Here is a 26,577-nt window from a genome sequence, read left to right as displayed (position 1 = left end):
GAAATATAAGTAAATTGACTGTGTGGTTCCAGAAACCCAGCAGCTGTAAAATGATCCCAACTAACCTAAGGGTTTTGTTGCAAGACAGATAAATAACTTGAAGTACAGTAAATGTGAAACTATTTTTACTACAGACTCCTGTTTATCTTAAATGCCAGTTTGTAATCTAAAGCAACACAACATTAACTAAAATAAGGTGAATAGAAAATTAGGTTAATCAGATTTATTGATTTCCCATTGTGAATCAAATGGGAATATATTTGAAATACACATAAATATTTAATCAGTTTACCTGATAAATTGCAGAAAAATAGTTTGTTCAGTTCCAGAAACTTCACTGGGATACATCAGCTATAAGCAGCCATTATATCTAAAGCTATGCCACTTCATAGAAGACATTCACATATACAGTATCTGAAATCTTATATATTCACATCTTTCTAATTGCACTTGCAGCTATTAACAACTTTCCTCAATACACAAAATTTTAGTTAAATTATCTATTCACTTAATTGTGCTTTGCACTCTTCAATGGATCTTGAAGTCTGTGGAAGGCTTTTTTGTGCTTAGGCCTCAGAAACAGTGATACACCCTTTATCTAGAAGTCATCCTGGGGACTGGTTTGACCTCTTGTCTCAGTGTAGCCCGTGTTGCTTGTCTGCTCACTATGAATGAGACAAAATATGAAACTATAGACAACTTTTGTAAACAGCTGTAAGTTGCACTGCACTTAAAGGGATAGTTTGTCCAAAAATGAAAATTCTCTCATTAATTAATCACGCTCATGTTGTTCCAAACCTGTAAAACCTTTGTTCATCTTTGGAACACAAATTAAGATATTTTTGATGAAACCCGAGAGCTTTCTGACCCTGCATTGACAGCAATGCAACTACCAAGCTGAAGGCCCAGAAACATCACATCATTAATATAGTCGGTGTGATATCAGTGGTTCAACCTGATTTTTTGAAGCTACAAGAATACCTTTTGTGTTCCAAAGATGAATGAAGGTCTTACGGGTTTGGAACGACATGAGGGTGAGTAATTAATGACAGAAATTTTATTTTTGGGTGACCTATTGCTTTGAGATACCTATAAGATATTTAATGTATTTGTTCTTACCTCTCACCATCCTTTTCCAGTGTTTTAGCAGTGAGAACAAAAGAAAAGAAGGTCATCCATTAACACAGCCACAAAAAATATGCAAAAATATATATTGTATGTGTTACTGGTATTTGCCGACCTTTGGTCGCTGCCCTGCTACACCGCCTGCCTTCTTTGGTACTCCCAAGGTATCAAATGAGTGGCTTCGCACCCTAATAGCTCTCTTGGAGATGGAGAGAGACACATAAAGTGACTGATATGAAGTTAATTTTAATATTAAACAGTAATAAGCACAACCCAGTAACAATATCAAACCTATTGTCTATTATTCTCACTTAGGTTTGAGATTATCTACCTTGAAGTTCTCAATGAATCCTCCACCACCTTCTGGAACACTCCTCCCTCCTTCAGTGAGGGGAATGCTGGGCTGCGATGGCTCTCCCAACATGCATTGGGATCGGGAAGACAGTTCAGATCGCAGTGCTTCCAAAAGAGATGAACGTGTACGTAACTGGAATCATAAAAAGAGAGAAATAGAAGCAGAAATGTTATAAATTGAGGCTATGACGTAAGTGAATGATCAGTAAACATGCTTTGTGTCTGGTTACCTCAAGTCGGCTGAATTTCTCAGCCTTGTAGCAAGAGATTTCAGCATTTATGAGTTTGGTCAAGAGGAACTCTCTTAAAACTGAGCCCTGGAAGTGGAAATTCAGAGCGTGGTTTGCGTATTTTGTTTATTTTACCTTCACATGTAATGTCATACCTCTAACAATGTTTTTTGAGACCACATAGTAATTAACTAGATGGATGTAATAAAGTTGAGAGCTGCCTAGCTTAAACTTCTGAATTATTATAAATCATGTGATTTTACCTCTGTAAAAATGGGTGGTGTAGGAAGCGGTGGGCCAAATGGGGGTACATCCTCCCTAGCGGTGACAGATACCTGTTAATCAAACAAGAGGATAAGGAGCTGTGTGTTGCAGAATGAGTACTGATTAAGCAAAAAATATAGACTTTTTTTGTGTTGTTTACCTGAAATGATCCCCCATCTCCTCCTTCTCCCTCATTCTCTCTCTTTATCCTCCTCACTGCAATGAAACAATGCAAGAAGTGGGATCTGATCACGTCTGAAATGAAGGGAGTGTTACCTTCTTGATAGACCAGGGCAACAATGTCATTCCCAATGTGTCTCTTTCTCTGCAACTGAGGGGGAAAGACAGATGAGTAGAGCTGTAATTCAAGGACAAAGAAGGTAGTAAGTTTGTTGTTGTGAAAAACATTTTAGCACTTAGGCCTATCACTCTACATGTCTGTGATTCTTCAATTCTGTGTATTAGTAGTGTATTAATACACCAATAGGTGGCGACAGTGTCTTATTATTCTTAAGTGATTCGTTCAGACGCGCTAATCAACTCAGGAATTAAACAAATGACTCATCAGATTCGTTTAACACATGATTGATTCAGCAATAAAAAAAAAAATATATTGCCGGGAGACCCGGATTGGACTTTCTTTTTGAAATATTGCCATTAGCGATGAAAAATACACAAAGTAGGTCTATATAACAATATTGTGTCTAAAATGTAAGTTTTTGAATTTTTGCTTGAAGTCAATGGAGTGTTTTCACGAGGCGTCGTCACTCGGCCATATTGGCGGCACAGAACGTAAACAATGCCGCTGAACCAAACGAAACATATGCGAAATTCGCATATTTTGCTGATTATTGCTCCTGAAAATTATTTGTTACAGTCATGTTTTGGTCTGTACTAATCGGTCGGACTGGGAAAACCATTTGGGGTACCACAGACTGCCAAAAGTTATAACATATCAAAGAGAAGAGTGCAAAAAACTGTCTGAGGAACTAAAGGTGTTTGTGTTTAGCAAAACCGAACCAGGATTTTCAGGTTCAAGAACCTTGACAATATTTGTGTTTGTTCTTATAATTTCTGGTCAGGTAGGTGAAATATTAATACTGCTTGTACATATTTACCACCTATTAACTTTGTCAAAATTGCGCCCCTTCCTGCTTAATATGAATGAATAATAAATTAGCATAAATTAGCAGAACAACGTATTCAGTAGTACATTATCCATGCTGTTGTTTACATCCGAGTATCGCCAGTATGGCCGCCCTTACGAAAATTAACCATGGTTTTACTATAGGAAAAGTGTAGTAACCATGATTTTTGGTGTATAGATTAGCATTTATATAACCACAGAGAAGGTTAGAGTAGCAAAACCATGGTTAATTTGTGGTTACCATGGTTTAACTATAGTAACCATGTTTTTTTGTTTTCTTTGTAGTTAAAGCATGGTTAATTTTTGTAAAGGAGTGCATCCAAGTAACTGACCAAATCGTATATCACGTTTATAGTCGTGTTGTTGGTCTGAATATATCAACATACATTATATGGCACAGTATTTTGGTAAAAGATGTTAAATGATTATTTGCGTCAAAAAAGAAACATTTATTAAATTTTACCTGTTGTGTATCTCCTTCTGTGAACGGGAGTTTAGTGGCAACGTGGAACATAATCTCACGTCCGTGGAAGGAGGTGAAAACTGCTTCATTTCCTGTCTGGCCATGAGACACATCCAGACCTCCCCTGAAACTGAGATGGAAAATGATGATGTCCTTCTCACAGGTGACAATACATTTCAAAGTAGTGTTTTACTGATGTTAATGTTGATATTGATACTGATCTCAAAACGATATGAATAGGAATGAGTCTTAACCCTCTTACCCAGTAAATCCTTGCAGTTTGACCGTCTGTCCAAGTATTGATAAAAACTCCAAAAACTCCTCGCTTTCCTCTTTGTTACTGAGAATATCTTCCTCTGTTAACTACATCACATAAATTGGAACAAAATAATGGAAGAGTTACATATAATTACAAATACCCATTTAGGCTATTACAGCCTGAAGTCCTGGTAAACACAAAGTTTGATACACAAAATAAAGAATCATATCTTAGTTTCTGCATACCTGTCCGTCTCTCTGGTATAAGACACCAAATTTAAAGTTTTGAGACACTCTGTGTTCATCAAATGCCATTATGATCTCTGGGGCCTTTAGATGCAGAAAGAGAAGACAAGATAAATGCCAACTGTATTGATTATGTCAGAAAAGTGTTTACTTTATGAAATTTGTCAGAATGGAGTCTCATATTAGCTCTTCCACCAAATTATAGTAGACACATTTGACAAGTCAAGATATACCTTTAAGTAACTCACAGCCTCAAAACATGTGACGCTGACACTTGAGCACAGCATCTAAATAAATCAAATCAAAACAAATGAAACCATTCACTTCCATTTAAATGTAAATGTCCAAGCAGAACCAGTTGAGTGGTTGTGAAATACCTTTGCCAGCTCCACTGCTGTCGGGAATTGTTGAAAGAGAGAAACAGAGAATGTGCCATGAATTGAGCACTCCTTCATCCTGATTAAATGAACAAGAAAACTGATTAGGATGGTCTTGTACAGTCACTAACTACTGCACATCATATTATTGAACAACATTTAAGATGATCACAGAATACACACCTCAAAATGACTCTCAGACGATTTTCCTCTTCCTCAAGACAAACAGACAAAACTAGGGGCCCAAGAGAGGGGTCACAGGCAGTGAACGAATGATGATACTGCAGTAAACATTAAAAAAAAGCATGAGTGTGTGAGGGTCAACAGAGCGATAAGGGTTTCAAGTTTTTCAAATTATAAAAAAAAGGACCACTGACTCTGTGGCGGAAGAATTCCTGATAGACTTTAGCTTCACTGTCTCTCTCCATAATGTCGTAGCTCTCCAGACCAAAACCCCCCTTGTGAGAGAGTAGGGCTGGTCTCCACATGTCTATCTAAGGGAGGGTCGATCCAATAACCTCCAGATTTAGGGGGCAGGATGAGTGGTAAGCCGTCTCCAATCTTTAACAGCCGTGTCTGAGTGATCAATAGTAATTTTGTAAGTGGGAATCTGAAACTATATACATTATTGTTCAAAGGTTCTGAGTCAGTAAGATTTTTTTTTTTGAAAGATGTTCACTAAGGCTGCATTTATTGCTTATTGCAGTAAAAATATTGTGAAAGATTTTGTAAAATATTACAATGTAAAATAACTGTTTTCTATTTTCTTTCACTGATGGCAAAGCTACATTTCAGCAGCCATTACTCCAGTTTTGAACAAAAAAAAGTTTATGAGGGTGTTTCTTCATCTGTGGGCACTTTTGGCCCTGTGGACTTTTAGAAAATAAATTCTTTTATATGCTTTTTACACATTCACAAAATAATTGAATTTGTCTGCTAACAATGTCAAACAGTATATATACAGTTGAGGTAAAAAGTTTACATACACCTTGCAGAATTTGCAAAATATTAATTATTTTACCGAAACAAGGGATCATACAAAATGCATGTTATTTTTTATTTAGTACTGACCTGAAAAAGATATTTCACATAAAAGACATAATAGTTGAATTTATAAAAATGTTCAAAAGTTTACATACACTTGATTTTTAATTCTGTGTTAATACCTTTTTGTTTAGTGATAGTTGTTTTAGAGTCCCTTGTTTGTTCTGAAAAGTGAAATTGCCTACTGTTCTTCAAAAAAATCCTTTAGGTCCCACAAATTTTGGGGGGTTTGCAGCATTTTTGTGTATTTGAACCCTTTCCAACAATGACTGTATGATTTTGAGATCCATCTTTTCACACTAAGGAAAACTGATGAACTCATATGCAACTATTACAGAAGGTTCAAACGCTTCACTAATGTGTCAGAAAGATAAACGATTGCATTAAGAGCTGGGGGTGTAAACTTTTGAAAAGAATAAAGCTGTGTGCATTGTTCATTATTTTGCTTAAATATCATATATTTTTTCATTTAGTACTGCCCTTCAGAAGCTACAGAAGATACTTACATGTTCCCAGAAGACAAAATAAGTTAAATTTACCCTGATCTTCAAATTCAGAAAGTTTTCACCCCCTGGTTCTTAATACGTTATGGTTCCTTCTGAAGCATCGGTGAGTATTTAAACCTTCTGTAACAGTTGCATATGAGTCCCTCCATTCTCCTCAGTGTGAAAAGATGGATCTCAAAATCATAGTCATTGTTGGAAAGGGATCAAATACACAAAAATGCTGAAAAACCAAAGAATTTGTGGGACCTGAAGGATTTTTTTTGAAGAACAGCACACAGTTTAATTGTTCAGAACAAACAGCAACACAGTATTAAGAATCAAGTGTATGTAAACTTTTGAAAGGAGTCATTTTTATAAATTCAAATATTATTTTCTTGTGTGGACTATATGTAAATGTCTTTTATGAGAAATATCTTATTCACGTCAGTTCTAAATAAAAAAATAACATGCATTTTGTATGTCTTATATTGGTAAAATAATTAACATTTTGCAGATTCTGCAAAGGGTATGTAAACTTTTGACCTCAACTGTACATGCATCACCAGAACTGTCATTTATTAAAAAACATTTTCCATCACAATGAAATTTTGACCTCATCTGAAATTATGTATTGTATTTAACAGTATTCTACGGTGGGAATGATGTTGACGACATTGGTAACATTTTTGTAATAAAGAGGCTAAAACAAAGAGGCTTTTTAATATATGGAGTTGACCTCCATATATTTAAAAGGAAAACATGGTACATAAACGTGTTTAAAGTTGAAGAAACACACCTGTCACGTAAACAAACAGTTTTGGGATAAAATCCCTACCCTCAGAGGTGGTGGAAACTCACAGCGCTGTTCATCCAATCTGCTACCCTGCAGACAAAAACAACCACAGACAAATCATTATCATTACTGAGACAGAATAAGACAACCATAATGTTTTTACACTGTATTGTTTACACTGGCGAAGAAAAAGGAGAGAGAGAGAAAGATGACAGCGTTACCTGTAGCTTTTCGATGATTGCAAACAACTCCGAGACCTGCATAGAAATGACGAGGGAATTACAGAAACAGTGAAAGTTTCACATAATGAACCCCACAGTGTATAATCAAAATATTATTGATGCAGAATGTCAATTGTCTAGTTTCTCTTTAAAGTTTCCATGATTCATTTATGAAATCTGGAGAGAACATCATTTGCTATCTCCATAGTGTCATTGTCAATATTTTTGGAACATCTAAAACAGGAGTTTCTTACCTTCTGACTGGACGGTGCAGAAGTGAGTGGCTTAGCCTCACTGGAGGGTGAATCCAAAATATCCAGGATGCTGTGACCCACACATTCTGCACAACTGTAACAGAGACAAGCGTTCTGGAAAAGTCTGCATGTGATAACTGAGTTCAAACACCTGAGCACAGCAACAAACCCAAAACTGTAGCTGACCTGCTCTCATTTCCAGTGATGAACTTGTCAATCCTGCGTACAGCATAAAGACGCCACATGAAAAGAAATCCTTAATTCAGACAGCATTGTGCTCAAATTACAGCAGCGGCTGAATGTTATTTGTCATACCCACTCACCCTCCATAAGCTCCGAATGTGAAACTTCTCTTTCTGGAGAACAACTTCTCGTTTCTTCCTTCCATGGTAAGTGTTTCTTACAGACAGCCACAGAAATATGCTAACCAGGCATGCAGGCCATCACTCCTGATGGTGAATTAACTGCTTCTCTCTGTCTGTCTGTGTGTGTGTGTGTGCGTGTGTGTGTATCGCTCTCTCTTCTCTCTTCCCCCCTGCCACTCTCTCATTTAATCTCTCCCTACATCCTTCCTTGTCTCCTGCTGCCTGTTGACTGACAGGAGTAACTCTTGCACGCCCATCTCCTGCCAGTGACATCAGAGGTCGGTGAACTACTGCACATATACAGACCAACTAAAAGCCTTTGAATAGATGCAATGGTGAATATTCACCCACTGCAATCGTTTAAAAGCGTTTGGGTAGCATTTATGCAGCCGCTCTAAAAAAAAACTGCCCTGGGAGGAGGGAAAGATACGTGAATGGGCAATGGACTACTGCTATAGACCTGTTACCCTTTCAGTAAGCAAGATTCATCAATTATTGACCAAACTCTCTTAGAGAGAGGAGGCAAGGCAGCAGGGGAGAGAGGGCGAGAGGGAGGGAGCAGGAAAAAGAGGAAGAGAGAGAGAGGGGTCAAGAGACTTTACCGACAAGAGAATAGAGAAATGAAAAAGTGATATTGAGAGGGGACACAAACTAAAAAAAAAAGTATCTTTTTTTTCCTGTCTGGCGGGAATGTTGAATGGTCATGACATGAGAGGTCTTATAGAAGATAGAGAAGAGCTCTATATAGATCCTACAAGTTTCATAAATATCTTCATCAATAAAAAAAAGCATTAATGTAATAACCCTTTTAAAACAGCTCGTTTGCATAAACACCGCCTCCAGAGCATAACATCAATGATTCTTCTCACCATAGGCCCCGCCCACTGGCATTCTGTTGCTTAACGGCTGACACTTGAATATGTTGAATGTGAGCTTCACGTCACGTCAAAAGCAAATAGAAATTACAATCACTGCCACTATCTTGTCTACATTGGATACAGTATACAGATGCGTGTTCGCTTTCTGACACAGTTCATGCGCTTGAGGCCCTGTTTACACTAGTGCGATCCTTGTCTACACTAGCATTGTCACTGCGTTTCAAGAAACGATCTCAGTCTATACTACACAACCGAAAATGCATGTCACATGACCATTCATGCAGGTACAAACACAGATATGTATAGGTAGATGCCCTATTATTTAGAAGGTGGACGCATCTACATGTCTGGATTGGTTGAATGGGGCATCTGCCTATACATATCTATAGGTACGACAATGAGCATAATGTTATGGTTTATACAGTCGTCAAGGATACGCAGAGCAAATGTGGGCAGACACGCCTTTCAGAAGTCTCCGTTTTGGTCCGTTTATACTGAAACACAACCCTGGAGTTTGCAGACTAAAACGGGGTCTGGAGTGTTTTCAAAAGTCTCAATTTTCGAGGGTCGAAAACTTTGTAAACGACAAGCATAACCGTAGCAAAAGTTATGTGTTTTAAAACAAAAACTCACTAGTGTAAACATAGCCTGAGTCTGTCATCAATAGGACAAATGGAGTGAAAGTATGTTCTCTGGGACACGTTTGGTTTAAACAGCTCGTTTGCGTCTTTGTACAGATATCAGAGCAATACCAGCATAGGAAAAAAGCAGATTGTTTATTTTTAATGGCATCCTGGATCATGTCAGATGATTGTTCAAACTTCGGAGCATGTTGTTTCGTAAACGAGGCACACTTCACAAAGAAACATTTGCTGAAAGTAAGCGGTGCTAGATCTGACTGCAGCTGCATCACAAACTGTAAGTAAATTAACTTATAATGCTTTCTCTGGAAATGAGAAATGTTTTATTTTGATTATGTTGTCAGAAAACTCACATGCAATAGTCGGGGGCGGGGCATTGATACTGTTGATAACAGTGGCAGATTATTGACCAGCCTTAAAGGACCTGCCACTTAAAACAGGTTGTTTTAGACCAGGGATAGGCAACATCGGTTCTGGAGTCTAGCTCCGACCCTAATCAAACACACCTGAACCAGCTGTTTCTGAGGGTCAGAATGAGGGTTGAAAAAAAATAATTTTTCCACATATTTATTTATTTGTTTATTTTATTTTATTTTTGTGCAAAGAACTTTATTAACATTATAAGTAAACCAAAAATCCATATAATGAGCCCTTTAAAATGTACAGTGAATAGCTCACACAGAGTGATTACATGTAAAATTGTTACAGTGCATTTTATATGTAAAAAAAAAAATGCAGTGCAGTTTATTAGTTTATACAGCAGGGATCCCCAACCTTTTGTCCTTAAACCTAAATTCATCTTAAATTCTATTAAAATTCTATCCTCTTACCCATCTACACATGACATAAGTATTGCTTTGTTTAAAAGCAAATAAAGATCAGGAATTTTGCATGCAGGCAAAGGATTTCCTCGTGCAGATTCCGCAGTAAATTCAAGCTGGCTTTGGTGTCACATGAATTCACCGTGTTGACCAACAGAAAGCTGCTTGGAAATGAGTTTTAATAACTGCTACACTACTGACAGTCGTTTTTTATTTTTGCAAAAGTGACCGCACTTTAACTCATTCCATTTCCAGCATACATCCTGCTACTCCTGGCAACAGGACAAATGGATTTGAAACATTCAGATTTACGAGTCCACTCCCAGCAGGCACTGGGTGTCAATATAATGTCAGGTTGACTTTGGACCCCAACATCGGATAGACGTTGCATTTTGGCTGATTTCAATCGTTGACGTCAATTTGCTGTTGACTTAACGTTGGATTTTGGTTACACAACCTAAAAATAACAAAATATTATTGTCGGTACTGGACATCAAATTAACAATTAACAATGTTGAATTGACATTGTATTTTGGTCACCTGATGTCGCAACCGAAATTTAAGCAAATATCAACGTTTTATGAGTTTGTGTGCCTGCTGGGCCGTCGACAGTTGCTATGCGAAAATTACCCCATTTTCTCATTGACTGATTTGTATATCAGTCCATGAACATAATCCACTTGAAGGGGTGAATGAAATCGAGTGAGCGAATTCGGGCTGCCAATTTTGCATATGTTGTGCTTGTTGTTTAATGATCATTTGACATTTTGCTAAATTTTAAGTTCCAGTTGTTAATGATCTTGAAATCTGTCATAGTACTGTTTGCCACAGTGTGTCTAGGCATTCTGAGTGTTGTCCACTTTCTTTAGTGTAAGCATAGAGTGTTTTAATTGGAAAATCAGCTCCATTTTGCTTAGAAACATAATAGCTTGACATTATTATCAGCAATAATCATCAGAAAAATGTTTTGGACATTCTTTTGTCAGAATGGTATTATGTATTCAAAACTATATGAACTCTGACTGGTGTGTGAACAACTGACCTATGGAGAAATAAAACCAGAACTATGTATTTTTATAGTTCCTTATTCTAATAATATTCTATTTTAGCAACAGCATGTTTTCACATACACATTGTATGTGAAATATGAGTTCTCTAATTGTTGGTTTCAAATTTGAGATTTGAAGAAGGAATAAATAGTTATTGCTACTGAACAGACTATCCTTAAGATCACATTAAATAATAATAATAATTATAATAGTAAAAATAGTAATCATTTATGACCCTGGACCACAAAACCAGTCATAATTTTTTGAAATTGAGATTTATACATCACCTGAAAGCTGAATAAATAAGCTTTCCATTGATGTATGGTTAGGATAGGACAATATTTGTCTGAGATACAGCTATTTGAAAATCTGGAATCTGAGGTTGCAAAAAAATCACCTTTAAAGTTGTCCAAATGAAGTTCTTAGTAATGCATATTACTAATCAAAAATTACGTTTTTATATATTTATGGTAGTACATTTGCAAAATGTCTTCATGGAACGTGATGTTTACTTAATATCCTAACGATTTTTGCCATAAAAAGAAAAATCAATAATTTTGACCCATACAATGTATTGTTGATAATTGCTACAAATATACCTGTGCTACTTATAACTGATTTTGTGGTCACAATTGCTACATAACTCCTAGAACTTCTTCTTAAGTTCTAGAGCTTCACTTTGTGTCCTTTTGGAAGATCAGATTGAGAACAGCCAGGAAACAGGCCAGAACCTCTTCTTCACAGAAAACACGCAGTTCATCAATTTTCTGCTGTATTGCTTCATTCTTTCTCAGATAATTCCAGTAGAAATCTCTAGGTTCTTGTCCATTCTTGTGATAGTGTCTAATCACCATAACGGCCCTGTCAGAGGTGAAGCCTTGTGTTTGTTTTGCTGCCCTGTTTAAGATGTACATATAGGCCTGGACTTGATAGTAGTATTCATGTGTTTCATTCAGTTGTGCATGACGACCACCATTTTTTGGTTTAGTGAAGACTTTGCCCACCATATCTCCAGTGGTTCCTTTACACTCAATCACTATCTTTTCACTTTTTTCCCCTTTTATTTCTGCTAAGAAGTCCAGCCTTCCAGAGAGGAATCCAAAGTCTACTTTGTTACCTTTGGTGTACCTCACTCTCCTGTTTGTACCAGTTTCTCGCAGCTCGTGATAGAACTTAAGACATTCACGTTCATCTCCTGGGTTTTGGAAATATTTGCCGAACCTTTGTGGAGAAGAGGTTATCCAGAGAGCTGACTCATCAGCATAGTCTTTGTTCTCAATGTCACGGACATTCACTGTCACACCCGCAGAAATATTTGGAAGATTATCTCCAACTTCTAAATGTCTCCAGCTCCTTGTTTGTGTTGTAGCATACATAGCAGGTGTGGAGATGGTGTTTGTCTGGTATCTGTCTCTGAACCTGAATCCACAGGTTGTGTTTGCTACGTTCTTTCTCCACTGCGCTCTAAGAGCTTCCACTGAATCGTCTCTTTTTTCGAAGAAAATCATCATTGTGAGTTCAAGAATTTTTCCATTGTCTTTCAATGAGAGTGAGTTCTTAAGTTCCCGGCAGCCAAGACGTGGAATGCTGTTAAACTGAAGCTTTAAGTTTTCCAGTTCTTTTACAATACCCTGGGCTTTCTGAACGATTCCTGCATTCTGTGAGAGCCTGATGACTTTAGGGTTCAGGACACCATTGGGCAAGTTAATTTGAAGTGTCTTTAGAAGTACTAAGTAGTCACTTACTGATATTTCACCGGAGCTGGTGCTGGAAGCAGGCTGCGCTTTTTCAGGCAAAAAAACCCTAGAACGGTGCCCAAATCCTGGTTTTGAACTGTCCCCAAAACCTTGCTTTTCTGTTCCGCTTTCTTTCTTACCACCCGTGTTTCCAGTCCTGCCGATTCCCATCCTTATTTTCAGTTTTAGTTCATAAATGTCATCATTCATCCCTGTCTTCTGTCCATCCAACCAATTTCCCTTTTTCCTGCTTCCATCTTTCAATTCACCCACTCTGGTTTTTTTAGGCTCCATGTTTTTTAATCTGTCAAATTCTTTACACCTAAAAAAACATTAGCATTAGGGAAATTAATGTAGTGAAAAAATAACTAAACTAAACTAAATTAAATTAATTAAATTAAAAACAATGTTATATTTACTTCAATACCCCACAACATTATAAAACTTGCAACAAAACATTTTTTCCACCTTATTATATTTCAATATAATAATTTATGTCAATGTAATATTTTCTTTTAAATACATCTTAATGTGTTTTTAATTAATAATCATACACAATTTAAGTATACCATTTTAGTCCATCAGGACCAATGATAAGATCAAAATAACATTTTTTTTTTTTAATCAAGATTGAATTAAATATTTCTTTAATTCATTATAATGGAGACGTCCTGCTCCCATCTTTCAATTCACCTACTAGGCTTCATGGTTTTTTATCTTAGAAAAATTACACCTTGAAAACAATAGCTTTGGAAAATTAATGTAATTAAAAAAAGTAACTAAAATCAAATCAAATCAAATAAAAAACAATGTTATATTGTATACAGTGTTATAAGTAAACCATTTTAGTCCATTCAGACCAATGATAATATAAAAAAAAATAAAAATCTATTTTTTTATCAAGATTATTTCTTCATTCATTATAATAGAGATTGTATGATGTACTAAAACTTTAAAAAGTAAACAGACTTAATCATTGTCTTATACAAATGATGACACCTGGGAAATTTTCATGTCACACCCTGTCATGTGATCTCTACATTCTTCCTTAGTCTTAGGATATTATCTCTTCTATTAAAATGTTAAAACTTCACTTTTGTTTAACACATCATGATAATCTATCTTAACCATTTATGTTTTTTAAACAATTATGCCTGTATAGCATTTGTGTATATTTTCTGTATATTTCCTTATACAACACATAATTAGTTTTATCCTGACAGTACTAATATTTCATATACATCACATATATAATAAATATCTTCTCTAAAATAATGTAGAAAAATATATATACATATACATATACATATACTTACTGAGGTTTTCGTCTGATTCAAGCAGTCAGATCATAACAAGACTTCATGCGTATACATGACTACCACCTGTGTGTATGTCATCAGGTGAGACGTCACCTGAATAACAGGCCAGCCCAGATTGTAAATGAGCCCTTTTAAGATTAAAAGTCTTTATCAGTCAGATTTATCAGTCATTTTTTAATCCACCTGGTTGCAGGGATGTTAATTAAATGAATTACAAGTTTAAAGATGTTTTAAAATATGAATAATATTTGAATTACATTTTGGTTCAAATATTTTTTGAAAAAGGTGTGGTGTTATATGTATGCTTAGTGACTGAAAGAAAGTGAAAGTGTTTTACAGGCTTTTTACGTAATGGCTCACCCTTTTATTTTAATTTATTTTTACTTTTGTTATGTATTTATGTTATTTTATTTATTTTTTGGCACATACATACTATTTTTACTAGTTTATCAAAAATAGAATGAAAATGTTTGATTTCAAACATTATTAAAACATAATTAAAAGTTTGGTATTCATGATTTTTTTATAAATACTTTTTGTAATTTCTAATCTGTATTAGCGTATGTATTGCAGATATGTATTTATTTATTCACTGTACAGACGGACGGACAGACAGGTAGAGAAACAGGGAGACAGTTGGACTTTTATTGTGTAATAATTTGGTACGTCATTTTTGGCGCCGGAAAAAGAATAGTAAACAGTGCGGGGGGCGGGGCGGGGTTTCATCGCTTTTTGAGCCTCATCACAATCACCGTTGTTTGAAGAATTCCAACAATACTTGCAAAAGCAAAAAATAAACACTGGAACTATATTATATCGATACCACAAGCGCAGTGGACTCAACGTTTCCTGGTCGTTGTTTCCATTACGATAGAGGGAAGCAAGAACAGTGTTGATCGCAGAGAGGTAAAATTCTGTCTGTTTGGCACTTTGGGAGTCGCCAGTTCGCCAACATTCTTTGCAGCAGCGGATGAGATACTGGGGGTGGACATGGTGTCTGTTTTCACCAAATGCATTGATTCTGCTCGTTCACATATGAAAGTAATTAATTGTGCATGGTGTTATTTTGTCTAGTATGCCTCGCAACTTGCTGATACGTGAATATTGCACAGCACAAATGCAGCAGAACCTCGATCATTCATCACCCGCAGATGACAGATAACCTTAACCTTTATTTATTCATTACTAATGTTCTATACATTGAAACTACTTAACATCGTTGGGGTATTTTTTTTTTTACATATTCAATCTAAAGATTTTAACCGACTTGAGTGCTCTAACAAGTTAACAAGTGTGTCTGGACTTCATTGTTTTTATTATAATTAGCTGTTTTAGCATATATTTTATGAGACAGACAAGTAAAACATCGTTTGTTTATGCATATTTTTCTCTGGTATTCTATTACAGAGTTTGATTGACTGGTCGTCCATCCAGTGAGCATGGAGGCAGGAGAAGACCAGACCAACTCCAGCTCAGCCAATAGCAGCGCAGCATCAGGGGGAAACTCCCGCCCCCCTCAGATAGCTCAAATGTCTCTGTATGAAAGGCAAGCCGTGCAGGTGGGTCACAAATCCACTGCGAAACTCCACTAACAGCCCAATTGAAGAGGCATTTAAATCACTTTTTAATATCAGGACCTCGGTGTGTCTTGAATTGTGGAAAATATAGTTGTCTGTACTCTTAAATGTGTTTCCAGGCACTGCAGGCATTACAGAGGCAGCCCAATGCAGCTCAGTACTTTCAGCAGCTGATGCTGCAGCAGCACATCAACAGCGCTCAACTCAACCTGGCTGCTGTGCAACAGGTCAGACTCAGTCAGTAAATCATATCAAGCAAAATCCACAAAAAAATGATTAGCGATATTATCCATGGTAGATAAAAAACAACCAAATTATGCATGTCTTTAAAAAATCTTATCAGCTTTAACTTGAGGATTCATCATTTTTACCTGGATGAGTAAATTTAAGTCACTACTTATCAAGTTTGGGGTCAGTATTTTTTTTTTTTTTTTTTTTTTTTTAGTTAAAGAAGTTCAGATAATTTACTCACCCCCTTGTCATCCAAGATTTTTGTGTCTTTCTTTAGTCGATAAGAAATTATGTTTCTTGAGGAAAAAAAAATTCAGGATTTATCTCTGCATAGTGGACTTCATTGATGCCCCTAAGTTTGAACTTCCAAAATGCAGCTTCAAATGGCTCTAAATGATCCCAGCCTAGGAAGAAGAGTCTTATCTAGCAAAACGATCTGTCATTTTTTAAAACAAATTGACAATTTATATACTTTTTAGACTCAAACGCTCATCCTGTCTAAGTCTGCGTGAACTCTGTTTTTTTTCCGGTTCAGTACGGTCAAGACAGTTAGGGTATGTTGCAAAACTCCCATCTCGTTTTCTTCCCCAACTTCAGAATCGTCCTACATCGCTGCAGAAGTACAGACCCAGTGTTTACAAAGTAAATATGCGAAGAAATCAAACGCCCTTTGTATGGACACCCGATGTAGGACAATTTTGACGTTGAAGAAGAAAACGAGACGGGAGTTTTTCGACATACCCTAATTGTATTGACCCGGATTACACAGGCTACGCATGCGCATCGCAGAGATGAGACAAGACAAACATTTGAGGTTAAAAAGTATATAAATTGTCAATTTGTTTCAAAAATGACACATCGTTTCACTAGGTAAGACCCTTCTTCCTCGGCTGGAATTGTTTAGAGCCATTTAAACTGCATTTTGGAAGTGTAAACTAGCGGGCACCACTGAGGTCCACTATATGGAGAAAATTCCTGAAATGTTTTCCTCAAGAAACATAATTTCTTACTGACCGAAGAAAGAAAGACATGAATGTCTTGGATGATAAAAGGGTGAGTAAATTATCTGTCAATTTTTGTTCTGGAAGTGGACTTCTCCTTTAATACTTTTTTAGCAAATCAGAACATTATAGAAACAGTTACCATGTAATTATATGCAACTGTTTCTCAGCAAAAGTGTGTATGACTTCAGAGCTTTCATGGAGTTAAATTATAGTTTTCAATTTGCAAATGGATTTTTTTTTTTTTATTATTAATAATAATTATTTTACTTGTTATTATTAATATTATTTAAAAATATTTTTCCATGCATGTTCTTATACATTATTTATTTATTTATTTTTACAACTAAAAGTGTCTGTAGTGTTATTTTACAAATGTTATGTCATTTTTTTTTTTTAATCTTTTTTTATATTTGTAGGCAACTCTTGCAGCGAGTCGTCAGTCCAGTTCTCCCAGTAACAGTGTCTCTCAAGCTACAAGTTCAGCACAATGCACAGTGAGTGCTTTTACATCTATTACATGTGTGACATGGCTACTGGGAATTATAACTACGCTTAGTTCTAATTCTTTGTGAAAATGTGTTTATGCTTTTTGATGATCATTTTGGAACGTTTTATTAAGTAGAGCTGATCTATTATGTGCTGTTTTTTTTTTTAAGGTCAACTTAAGTACCGCAGCTGGTGGAGGGACCATGACAAACCCCCCGTCCAGTGGGACCTGCCACCTCTGCAACATCACCAGCCCTTAACCAGTCAGTTTTGTTAGGTGGAAACTCGGGTGGACAGGGTCAGATGTACCTGAGAGTAAGTGCACTTAAATCTAGACCAAGACCTAGCAGATGTTTTTATGGCTTGTAATAACACAGTATAAAACTGTTCACCTGGTAAACGTTTTTAGTAATGTTTATACAAGCTTACTCTTTTCCTAAGGGTGTAATTTTACTGGTCTCACCACCCACAGGTAAACCGCTCTCTCAGGGCACCTCTCACCCCTCAGCTCATTTTCATGCATGGTACTCCCGCGACAGCTGCTGTGTCAACGGTTGCCCAACAGCAGCCCCAGCAGCAGCAGCAGCAGCAGCAACAACAGGAAACGGCTCCCACATCCTCAAGTAACCAGTCAGACAATGATCAGGTGTGACATTTGGCCTTCCGTGTTTTCTTTTTTTTTGACACTTAGACTGTGCCATAATCTGGGGCAAGCTAGAAAGCGATACATCCTATTTTCTAAGCAACTTCACCATGCAATTAGAACTGGTGCTTGGTTTTTGTATCTTTCTTTTTTCCACAATGAAATCTTACTGTTCTAAAATCCTGTGGAATATCACTGTATATTAAACATTAAATATATTCTTAAAGGGAAAGTTCATGCAAAAATTAAAATTCTGCCATTTCACTTCCAGAACAAAGATTTACAGATAATGTACTCACACCCTGATCATTCTGCATAGTAAGCAACAGTACTACTGAGAAAAATGCTGAAATGTTTTCCTCAAAAAACATCATTTCTTTATGACTGATAAAAGTGTTCATGTCTTTCTTTTATCAGTCATAAAGAAATGATGTTTTTTGAGGAAAACATTTCAGCATTTTTCTCCATATAGTGGACTGATATGGTGCCCTGAGTTTGAACTTTCAAAATGCAGTTTAAATGCAGTTTCAAACGATTCAAAATGTGGTTGTAAACAATCCCAGCCGAGAAAGAAGGGTCTTATCTAGCGAAACGATCGGTTATTTTCATAAAAATAATACAATTTCTATACTTTTTAATGTCAAACACTCGTCTTGTCTTGCTCTGCCTGGACTGTTTTTTTTTTTCCGGTTCATGACAGTTAGGGTATGTCAAAAAAACTCCCATTTCATGTTCTCCCTCAACTTACATTGCTGTTTTAACTTTTTTGTTAAGGGTGTTTGATCTTCTTTGCATGTTCACTTTGCAAAGACTGAATCGGTACTTCTGCTGCGATGCAGGATGATTTTGAAATGATTTAAGTTGAGGGAGAAAATACGATTGGAGTTTTCTGACATACCCTAACTGTCTTGAGTCAGAGTACACAGCGTTCAGGCAGAGCAACCGCATTTGGGATCATTTGAAGCTGCATTTAAACTGCATTTTGGAAGTTCAAACTCGGGGGACCATATCAGTCCATCATATGGAGAAAAATCCTGAAATGTTTTTCTTAAAAAACATAATTTCTTTACGACTGAAGAAAAAAGGACATGAACATCTTGAATGACAAGGAGGTGAGTACATTATCTGTAAACTTTTGTTCTGGAAGTAGACTTCTCCTTTAATTACTCATCCTCCTGTCATTCTAAACCCGTACAACCTTTATTCATGTCCTTATTACCTTTCTGGGCCTTAAACATGGTAGTACTGTTGCTGGCTATGCAGGGTCAGAAAGCTCTCGGATTTCATCAAAAATATCTTAATTTGTGTTCTGAAGATGAACGAAGGTCTTACAGGTTTGGAACAACATGACGGTGAGTAATTCATGACAGAATTTTTATTTTGGGAGTGAACTATCCCTTTAATGGTTGTGATTCTCTTTCACAGAGTTTCTGTCAGTTTTGAATGAAAAATTACTCGTCGGTGAAAATTTGTCACGCCTGGTTGGAACATAGTGTTAAGATCAGTGTTCATTGTGATGCTGGTATAACCTTCTCCCTTTCACACTTTCATTGTTTTGCCTCTTGCATAATTTCCTTTGTCTCTCTCTTTTTAGGTACAGAATTTGGCAATGCGTTGCGTTTCCACTCCAAGGGTGGCTGCTGTGAAGACAGAGTTTGCAGACAGGAAGGAGACAAGTGGTGAGGATTAAAATGAAGATATTACAGGGCTTAACAACAGGTTTTTTTCTGCTTGGCCAGTCAGACCTGTAGTTCAGATTTGCACTTGCCCTGCTCCAACACATGAACTATATATGTATATATATATATATGTGTATATATATATATGTATATATATATGTATGTATATATATATATATATATATATATATATATATATATATATATATATATATATATATGTATATATGTGTATATATATGTGTGTGTACATTCAAATTCATCTGTTAAATTGTAATAATACGTACAGTATTACTGTTTTACTGTAATTTTAATCAAATAAATGCATTCCTGGTGACCATAAGATACTTTTAAACAATGAAAACTCTGTAACACTTTACAATAAGGTTCATTAGTTAACTATATAGGGTAACATTAACTAAGAATGAACAATACTTTTTAACAATACATTACTTAACATTAGTAAATGCACTGTGAACTAACATGAACAAAGAACAACTCTATCTTTATTAACTAGCATTAACAAAGATGAATAAGTACTATGATAAATGTATTGTTCATTGTTTGTTCATGTTAGATAATACAGTAGCTAATGTTAACAAATGGCATCTTATTGTAAAATTAGTTATTAGGGAAAACTCTTACCCACCCCAAAGCTTTGAATGATAGTAATAACACTTTTTTTTAGATCATCAGACGATATGTTTTCTTTACAAATAAAATATGCAATAATTGCCAGACGTTATGTACTTATTATAAATATAGAGGAAACTCCAACTTAAAACAACCTTCATAATCTGGGAAAAAAAAACAATAGCATAAGAGCTATATCCTATGTGCATGCCTATTCTCAATGACACTACCAAGACGATCAAAAATTTTAACAACTTCATCTGTTAGCCATCTAAATAACTGTCTTTATCTGACAAGTTTAAATATTGATGCATTTATGACCACTTTAACAAGGCATGATAATGCACGTACACAGGCACTCCCTATTGTTTTGCCTTGTATCGTATTTCAGATTCCTAAATGCATATGTCTGCTGCATTCACTTCCAAATGCATTGACTGTTAAATGACCTAGAATTTGTTTCTCTCTCCCTGAACTTTAAGGCTCATTCCCACTTAACCAGCAAACTCAGACTCAGCAGCAGTTTGGTCAGTCAGCCCAGCAGATCCAACCACAGACTCAAGCGCTCGCCAACACCAAACTGCAAAACTGCTCTAATGCCGCTAATCCCAGCATGCCTGGCCTCAACGTGAAGGGCGCTAACCAATCGGCTGTCACCCCACAGCAAGCAGGAGGTTCCTCCAATCCTCCGTCCTCCTCGCCTTCCCCCTCGCTCCCTCTCTCCCAGATCCTCCTTTCTCAATCTGGCTTGTGCCAAGCTCGAGGAGTACCAGCTGCTGCGGCCACCGTTACCCACATCCTAGTGCCCACCTCCAATGTTCCTACATCTTCTCAAGGCTATCCGATGGGCACGGTGGCAACCAAATCCAACATGACTGCCCAGACATTAGTGGTGCAGCCACTCCAGCAGACAGGGGCAAATTTGAGCACAGAAAAACTGGGTCATGGAACGGGACATGTGCCCATTCAGCCTAAAACAGCTCAGGGGCATCGGCTGCCGGTGCAGATGCCCCCTCGCCACCCTCCTCCTATTCTCCCAGCACCACCCAACAATGGCCAAGCCACGGGAGGCCATCACCCTCCTCACGTCCCGGTTCAGCTGGTTGGAGCGAGGCAGAGCACACTAGGAAACTCCCAGGCTTTAGCAGTGGCCCAGGCTCGGACCTGTTGCGCCCAGCAGGACGCCACGGCTGTCGTGCCCATCAATAACTCCGGTGGCAATGTTGTTACTATGGTGACTGCTGTGGAAACAGGCGGAGCCGGCATGTGCCTTAAAACAGCCCAAAGTGCCCTCCCAGTGTCTCAGATGCAAACCAATCAGAGCTCAGCGCTGAGTCAGGGTAATCCTGCTTCGGTCACACACTCGATGGATGGACAGAATAACTCTGGAGATTCTGTTTTTATTCAGTCTGGAACAGCTCAGGTTAGTGGATAATGAGTGAATGTTCTGTCTATGTTCTGTCCATGCTGTGACACTCTTTCTTCTCTTGTAGACGAAGCCTGGGATTGGTCCATTGAAAAGAAAATCTGAATCAGATTTACCCCATGAGATGTCAGTTGAAGCCGTAAATGCAAGTCCGTCACTGCAAGACTCCGCTCCTCCTCTCTCACCAGCTCCCTCATTAGATACAGGTGGGCCATAAGCAGGAATAGTACAAGTCAGTGTTTATTGGAAAATGCTTGTATTACTTTTATTGAGTATGGGTTAATTTGATCAAAAGTAAGAATAAACACATTTATATAATGTTACAAAAGTTTTCAATTATAAACAAATTATGTTCTCTGCTCATCAAAGAATCCTGAAAAAAATGTTAAAAAAATATATTTTTTTTTTACGCCATTATTTCGATCACATGAAATGATTGCACTCGGTGAGCTACTGGCACTACCTGTTGCTATTTTTACCACTACACAACTTGAAAAATAAAATACTGATACAATTACACATTGTGTGGCTTTTGGAATGTAAGTCTTCACTGCTTTTCTAGTGATAAGAAGAAGAGAAAAGAATGGGAAGATGCCTGTGGATGAATAAAACTTCCTAAAGACCTGCGTCTTTGTTCTCTCCACTTTAGCCCTGAAGCCTTTAAGGCTTTTAGTAGACCACAGCTACTGAAAAAGCTTGCAAATGGCAAAGACAAGAAATGCTAGATGCCATCCTGGCAGGATGTAAACATGATGCCGCAGCCACTCAAAATGAATGGTACGACATTTGGTTTAGGCCTATGCTTATATCCATCACCACCTGTAAGCTCTTTCAGTAGCTGTGGTCATCGTATCAGTATTTTATTTTCCGAGATGTGTTGTGGTAAAAATAACAAGAAGTAGCACCATTGAAATAATGCTGTCCCCATAGTCCAAAATATGTATAAAACAGTGTTAACTTCATTAACAAATAATTTTCGTCATAATTTTCATCAACATTTTTTCTCTGACAAAAACGAGACGATAACGACCCGAAAACTTGTTTCACATGACAAAAACTATGACGAAAATCTATTGACATTTTCATCAACAAATAAAAACGAGACGAAAATGTTAGGGAGAGTAAGACATTCATTCAGAATGAATTTGCTTTGTGGTTAGGAGGTTAGATGCGTACATTTGAACTGTATCATAGCCTATTGATCTATCTGGCGGAACATAAGCTAGCATACATTTGCTGCACATCTCATAAAACATTCAAAAATGTCAATATCTGGGAGTAAGAGAAGAGCAGGTGTAGGGATAATCTGACGATGCAGAAGTTAGTCTGGTTTTATGAGCGCAGACACCAAAGCAGCGCCTCTCAGCACACAAGGATTCTTTCGCGTCTCATGAATGGAGAAATGCACACAAAATGATGTCGAAGTTTCAGTTTTGACAAGTATTCATGTAAACACACTTGGTTAAAGAATATTTCTTTGGGTTTAATACTTTAATCTTTGCAACTTTACAAATCTTATATATGCACAAACAGCTTGACAACACTGACAAAGGAAAACATGAAATCATATCATATGACCCCTTTAAATACCCAGGGTTATAATATGAATATATTATGTTTATGAAGCGTTATTTTATCTTCTCATTTGTCTTCTCATTTATATTAATGTTGTGCTTTTCTGAACAATCTGTGTTACAATGTGAAACAATGTTTCTCCCTGTCTATTTGTTGTTTAGTCCCAGAGATGGCGTTCTCCTCTCCTCCTACTCTCTCTCTTTCTCTCCCTCTCCCTCGTGGAGGAGGGCAGGGTGATCGAGCACCTGTCCCACAGGCTGTGGTCAAACCTCAGGTTCTCACTCACCTCATTGAGGGCTTTGTTATCCAGGAGGGAGCTGAACCTTTCCCTGTGAGTCTGTCTGCTAAATATAAATCTAGTTTTTCATGGAAAAGCATAATTGTTTTTTTTTTTTTTTTTCAAACCACAAAAGAAAGATATTTCACCGTTATGACACTCATTAATTAGTGGATCAGAAGTCTGAGAGAAAAAGAACACGCATGAACTCTTTCTGCTGATTGACAGGTGGCTGGGCCATTGAAAGAACTTCCTGTGGCTGTTCCACCTATCCTACATCCAGAGAATGTCCGCTCTGATAGTGAGTTTTTTTGTGCTTCAAAGTTTAGTGGAAGACCATTGACAATGAAGTTGCACAGACATATTTATATTCTCTCTATCTCATACACGTTGTGTTTATATATCATTTACAGAGTTAAAGTGTGAATACTGTCTAAGATTTGCACCGGCCAACCAGTTCAGACGATCCAAGCGCTTCTGTTCCAAAACCTGTGCAAAGAGGTAAGACCAAAAAAATTTACATTTGAGGTCAAAAGTTTACATCCCCCTTTCAAAATCTGCTAAATGTTTATTATTTTACCAAAATAAAAGGGATCATACAAAATGCATGTTATTGTTTATTTATTACTGACCTGAATAAGATATTTCACATAGAAGATTACATGTCCACAAGAGAAAATAATAGTTGAATATATAAAAATGACCCCATTCAAAAGTTTTCATCCCCTTGATTCTTAATACTGATTAACTGAATGATCCACAGCTGTGTTTTTATGTTTAGCAATAGTTGTTCATGAGTCCCTTGTTTGTCCTGAAGAGTTAAACTGTCCACTGTTCTACAGAAAAATCCTTCAGGTCCCATAAATTCTTTAGTTTTTTCCGCATTTTTGTGTATTTGAACGCTTTCCAACGATGACTGTATGATTTTTGAGATCCATCTTTTCACACTGAGGACAACTGAGGGACTCATTTGCAACTATAACAAAGGTTAAAACACTCACTGATGCTTCAGAAGAAAAAAAACGGTGCATTAAGAGGCGGGGGGTGAAAACTTTTGAACAGAATGAAGATGTGTACATTTTTCTTATTTTGCCTAAATGTCATATTTTTTCATTTAGTACTGCCCTTCAGAGGCTACGGAAGATAGTTACATGTTTCCCAGAAGACAAAATAAGTCCAATTTACCCTTATCTTCCAATTCAAAAAGTTTTCACCCCCGCTCTTAATGCATGTTTTTTTTTTTTTTTTTTTTTTTTTTCTGGAACATCAGTGAGCCTTTGAACCTTAAACTTTTGACCTCAACTGTATATAAAGAAAAAAAACTTAATTAATTATGAATAGACCTGATTGAATATGTGCTGTGTGATGTTTTATTTACTTCCAAACCCTTTCTTTCAGGTACAATGTCAGCTGCAGTAACCACTTCCGTGTCAGCAGGGGTCTTGAGGGTGTAGAACGGCCATCAGGGGGCCCTGTTGTACAGGATGTTATTGCTAGACGCAGAGGTCCTCGCAGAAGCAGTTCTGAGATCGCCTGTGCTAAAATAACAGGCAGGCATCTTCCTGTAAAGGTGGGATAACGGACATTGCAGCAACCTGATTAGAAGATAAAACACAAAATAGTTACTTAAACTGTAATGTTGTACAATATCGCTTTTTTTTTTGTATTTAGACCAAGTAAGTATAGACATGTTAAGCAAAAGGGGTGTAGAACTGAAATCACTCTTTTTACATTCATGGTTTTGAAATATTTGAAATATTTATTGTTTCTTTTTTTATTGAATATACTTTATGGGTTTTTTTTTTCTTCTTCGCAGTGTCGTTCAGAATCTAGTCGTTCTGAGGACATCTCCAGCTGTGAGGGTGAGGAAGAGGAAGACTTCTTGTCACTCTCTCCCAGCTCATCCTTCTCATGCCCGAGACCAACCCACTGTGGTCCTCAGTTGGATGACACAGCACCAAGTAGCCTCCCAGTGGATGAGAACCACTTCTTATCTGGCAACCCGGCTCACTGGAGTGTGGAGGAAGTTTGTCAGTTCATTTCTTCTCTTCAAGGTTAGTGTTCTGATGCACTTCTGGATGCTTTGTGTTCAACTGTACTGTACATTTACTATATTTACTATCTTGTTCTCCTTCATCTCTTGTCAGGTTGTGAGGACCTGGCATCCCAGTTCCTTTCACAGGAGATTGATGGGCAAGCGCTCATGCTTCTTAAGGAAGAGCATCTTATGTCCACCATGAACATCAAACTCGGTCCTGCCCTTAAAATCTGTGCTTCTATCAACAGCCTGAAGGATTGAACGAGGGACAGAGAGAGCGAAGTAGCAGGATTAGAGCTTTATACTTCCGTCACCAGCCTGAGAAACTGAAGGGCATGAAAAGACAGTAGTTTGTATGGATGACCTAGAGATTAATAAATAAAAAACAGGGAAGAACAGGAGTGAATGAAATCTGAAGGGAAAAACAAGTGATGCCTTATTAAAAGTGAATTATTTACCTTCATATTTTTGTTTAAATGTGAAAGCCTGGGTTATTAATGATTCTCACTAGTTCTCACTTTAATTTTGTCCTGTTTTCAAACCGTTCTGGAAAGAATAATGTGAGTGATCCTACAGGAACAAAATAGCACAAAGATGATTATGTGTAATCTTTAAATGACGGAATTGATTTTGGAGGTGGTAAACATGTCTCAATTCTAGATTTTGATTGTGCTACTATATAATATCTGGGCTGTGTTTGAATAGGCATGTGAGCCTTGCATCTCTGATTTAGAGCCGTCACTGTAAATGTGTAGTCTTTAAGTCGGTATGTTTGTGTCCTTTTGTGTTTGTCAGTTATGTTAAACAATAGTAATCAAAGTATGACTGATAATGACATTAGAGACAGTAATCAATGTTATACCTGTAGTGCTTTTGACTATCAGAGTCAAAGATGTGAATAAGTTGCCTTTCTAAAAAAAAAAAAAAAACACACACAA

At 37.0% G+C, this 26,577-nt stretch overlaps 3 protein-coding genes across 3 annotated transcripts; 1 reads left to right on the top strand and 2 right to left on the bottom strand.

The window, feature by feature from the left end:
• Window positions 1–101: 101 nt before the first annotated feature.
• rap1gapl (RAP1 GTPase activating protein-like) lies at window positions 102–7,843 on the bottom strand. The gene is given in 20 exon segments (XM_051130725.1): window positions 102–665; window positions 1,120–1,130; window positions 1,241–1,324; window positions 1,457–1,612; window positions 1,710–1,796; window positions 1,973–2,044; window positions 2,134–2,304; window positions 3,584–3,713; window positions 3,846–3,946; window positions 4,088–4,171; window positions 4,321–4,374; window positions 4,465–4,543; window positions 4,648–4,745; window positions 4,842–4,922; window positions 4,924–5,040; window positions 6,829–6,876; window positions 7,008–7,043; window positions 7,262–7,355; window positions 7,448–7,480; window positions 7,585–7,843. Coding segments are annotated over 20 exon segments (1,668 nt in total). The 5' UTR covers window positions 7,650–7,843; the 3' UTR covers window positions 102–598.
• A 2,389-nt stretch (window positions 7,844–10,232) lies between these two features.
• On the bottom strand, window positions 10,233–14,157 carry LOC127177989 (uncharacterized). The gene is made up of 2 exons (XM_051130585.1): window positions 14,068–14,157; window positions 10,233–13,073 (listed from the first exon to the last, which is right to left on the bottom strand). The coding sequence occupies exon 2, from the start codon at window positions 13,043–13,045 to the stop codon at window positions 11,690–11,692; it is 1,356 nt and encodes a 451-aa protein (XP_050986542.1). The 5' UTR covers window positions 13,046–13,073; window positions 14,068–14,157; the 3' UTR covers window positions 10,233–11,689.
• Window positions 14,158–14,781: 624 nt separating this feature from the next.
• Window positions 14,782–26,577, top strand: phc1 (polyhomeotic homolog 1). The gene is given in 16 exon segments (XM_051132140.1): window positions 14,782–14,976; window positions 15,478–15,629; window positions 15,767–15,874; window positions 17,299–17,376; window positions 17,539–17,580; window positions 17,582–17,683; window positions 17,841–18,014; window positions 19,606–19,690; window positions 20,806–21,746; window positions 21,817–21,955; window positions 23,486–23,655; window positions 23,830–23,902; window positions 24,015–24,102; window positions 25,000–25,171; window positions 25,418–25,655; window positions 25,749–26,577. Coding segments are annotated over 15 exon segments (2,682 nt in total). The 5' UTR covers window positions 14,782–14,976; window positions 15,478–15,509; the 3' UTR covers window positions 25,901–26,577.

This window comes from Labeo rohita, chromosome 16 (assembly GCF_022985175.1).
Source record: "Labeo rohita strain BAU-BD-2019 chromosome 16, IGBB_LRoh.1.0, whole genome shotgun sequence".
NCBI classification, from domain to species: domain Eukaryota; kingdom Metazoa; phylum Chordata; class Actinopteri; order Cypriniformes; family Cyprinidae; genus Labeo; species Labeo rohita.
Note: the sequence above shows the minus strand (reverse complement) of the source record. Positions and strands in the feature narration are given on the sequence as shown.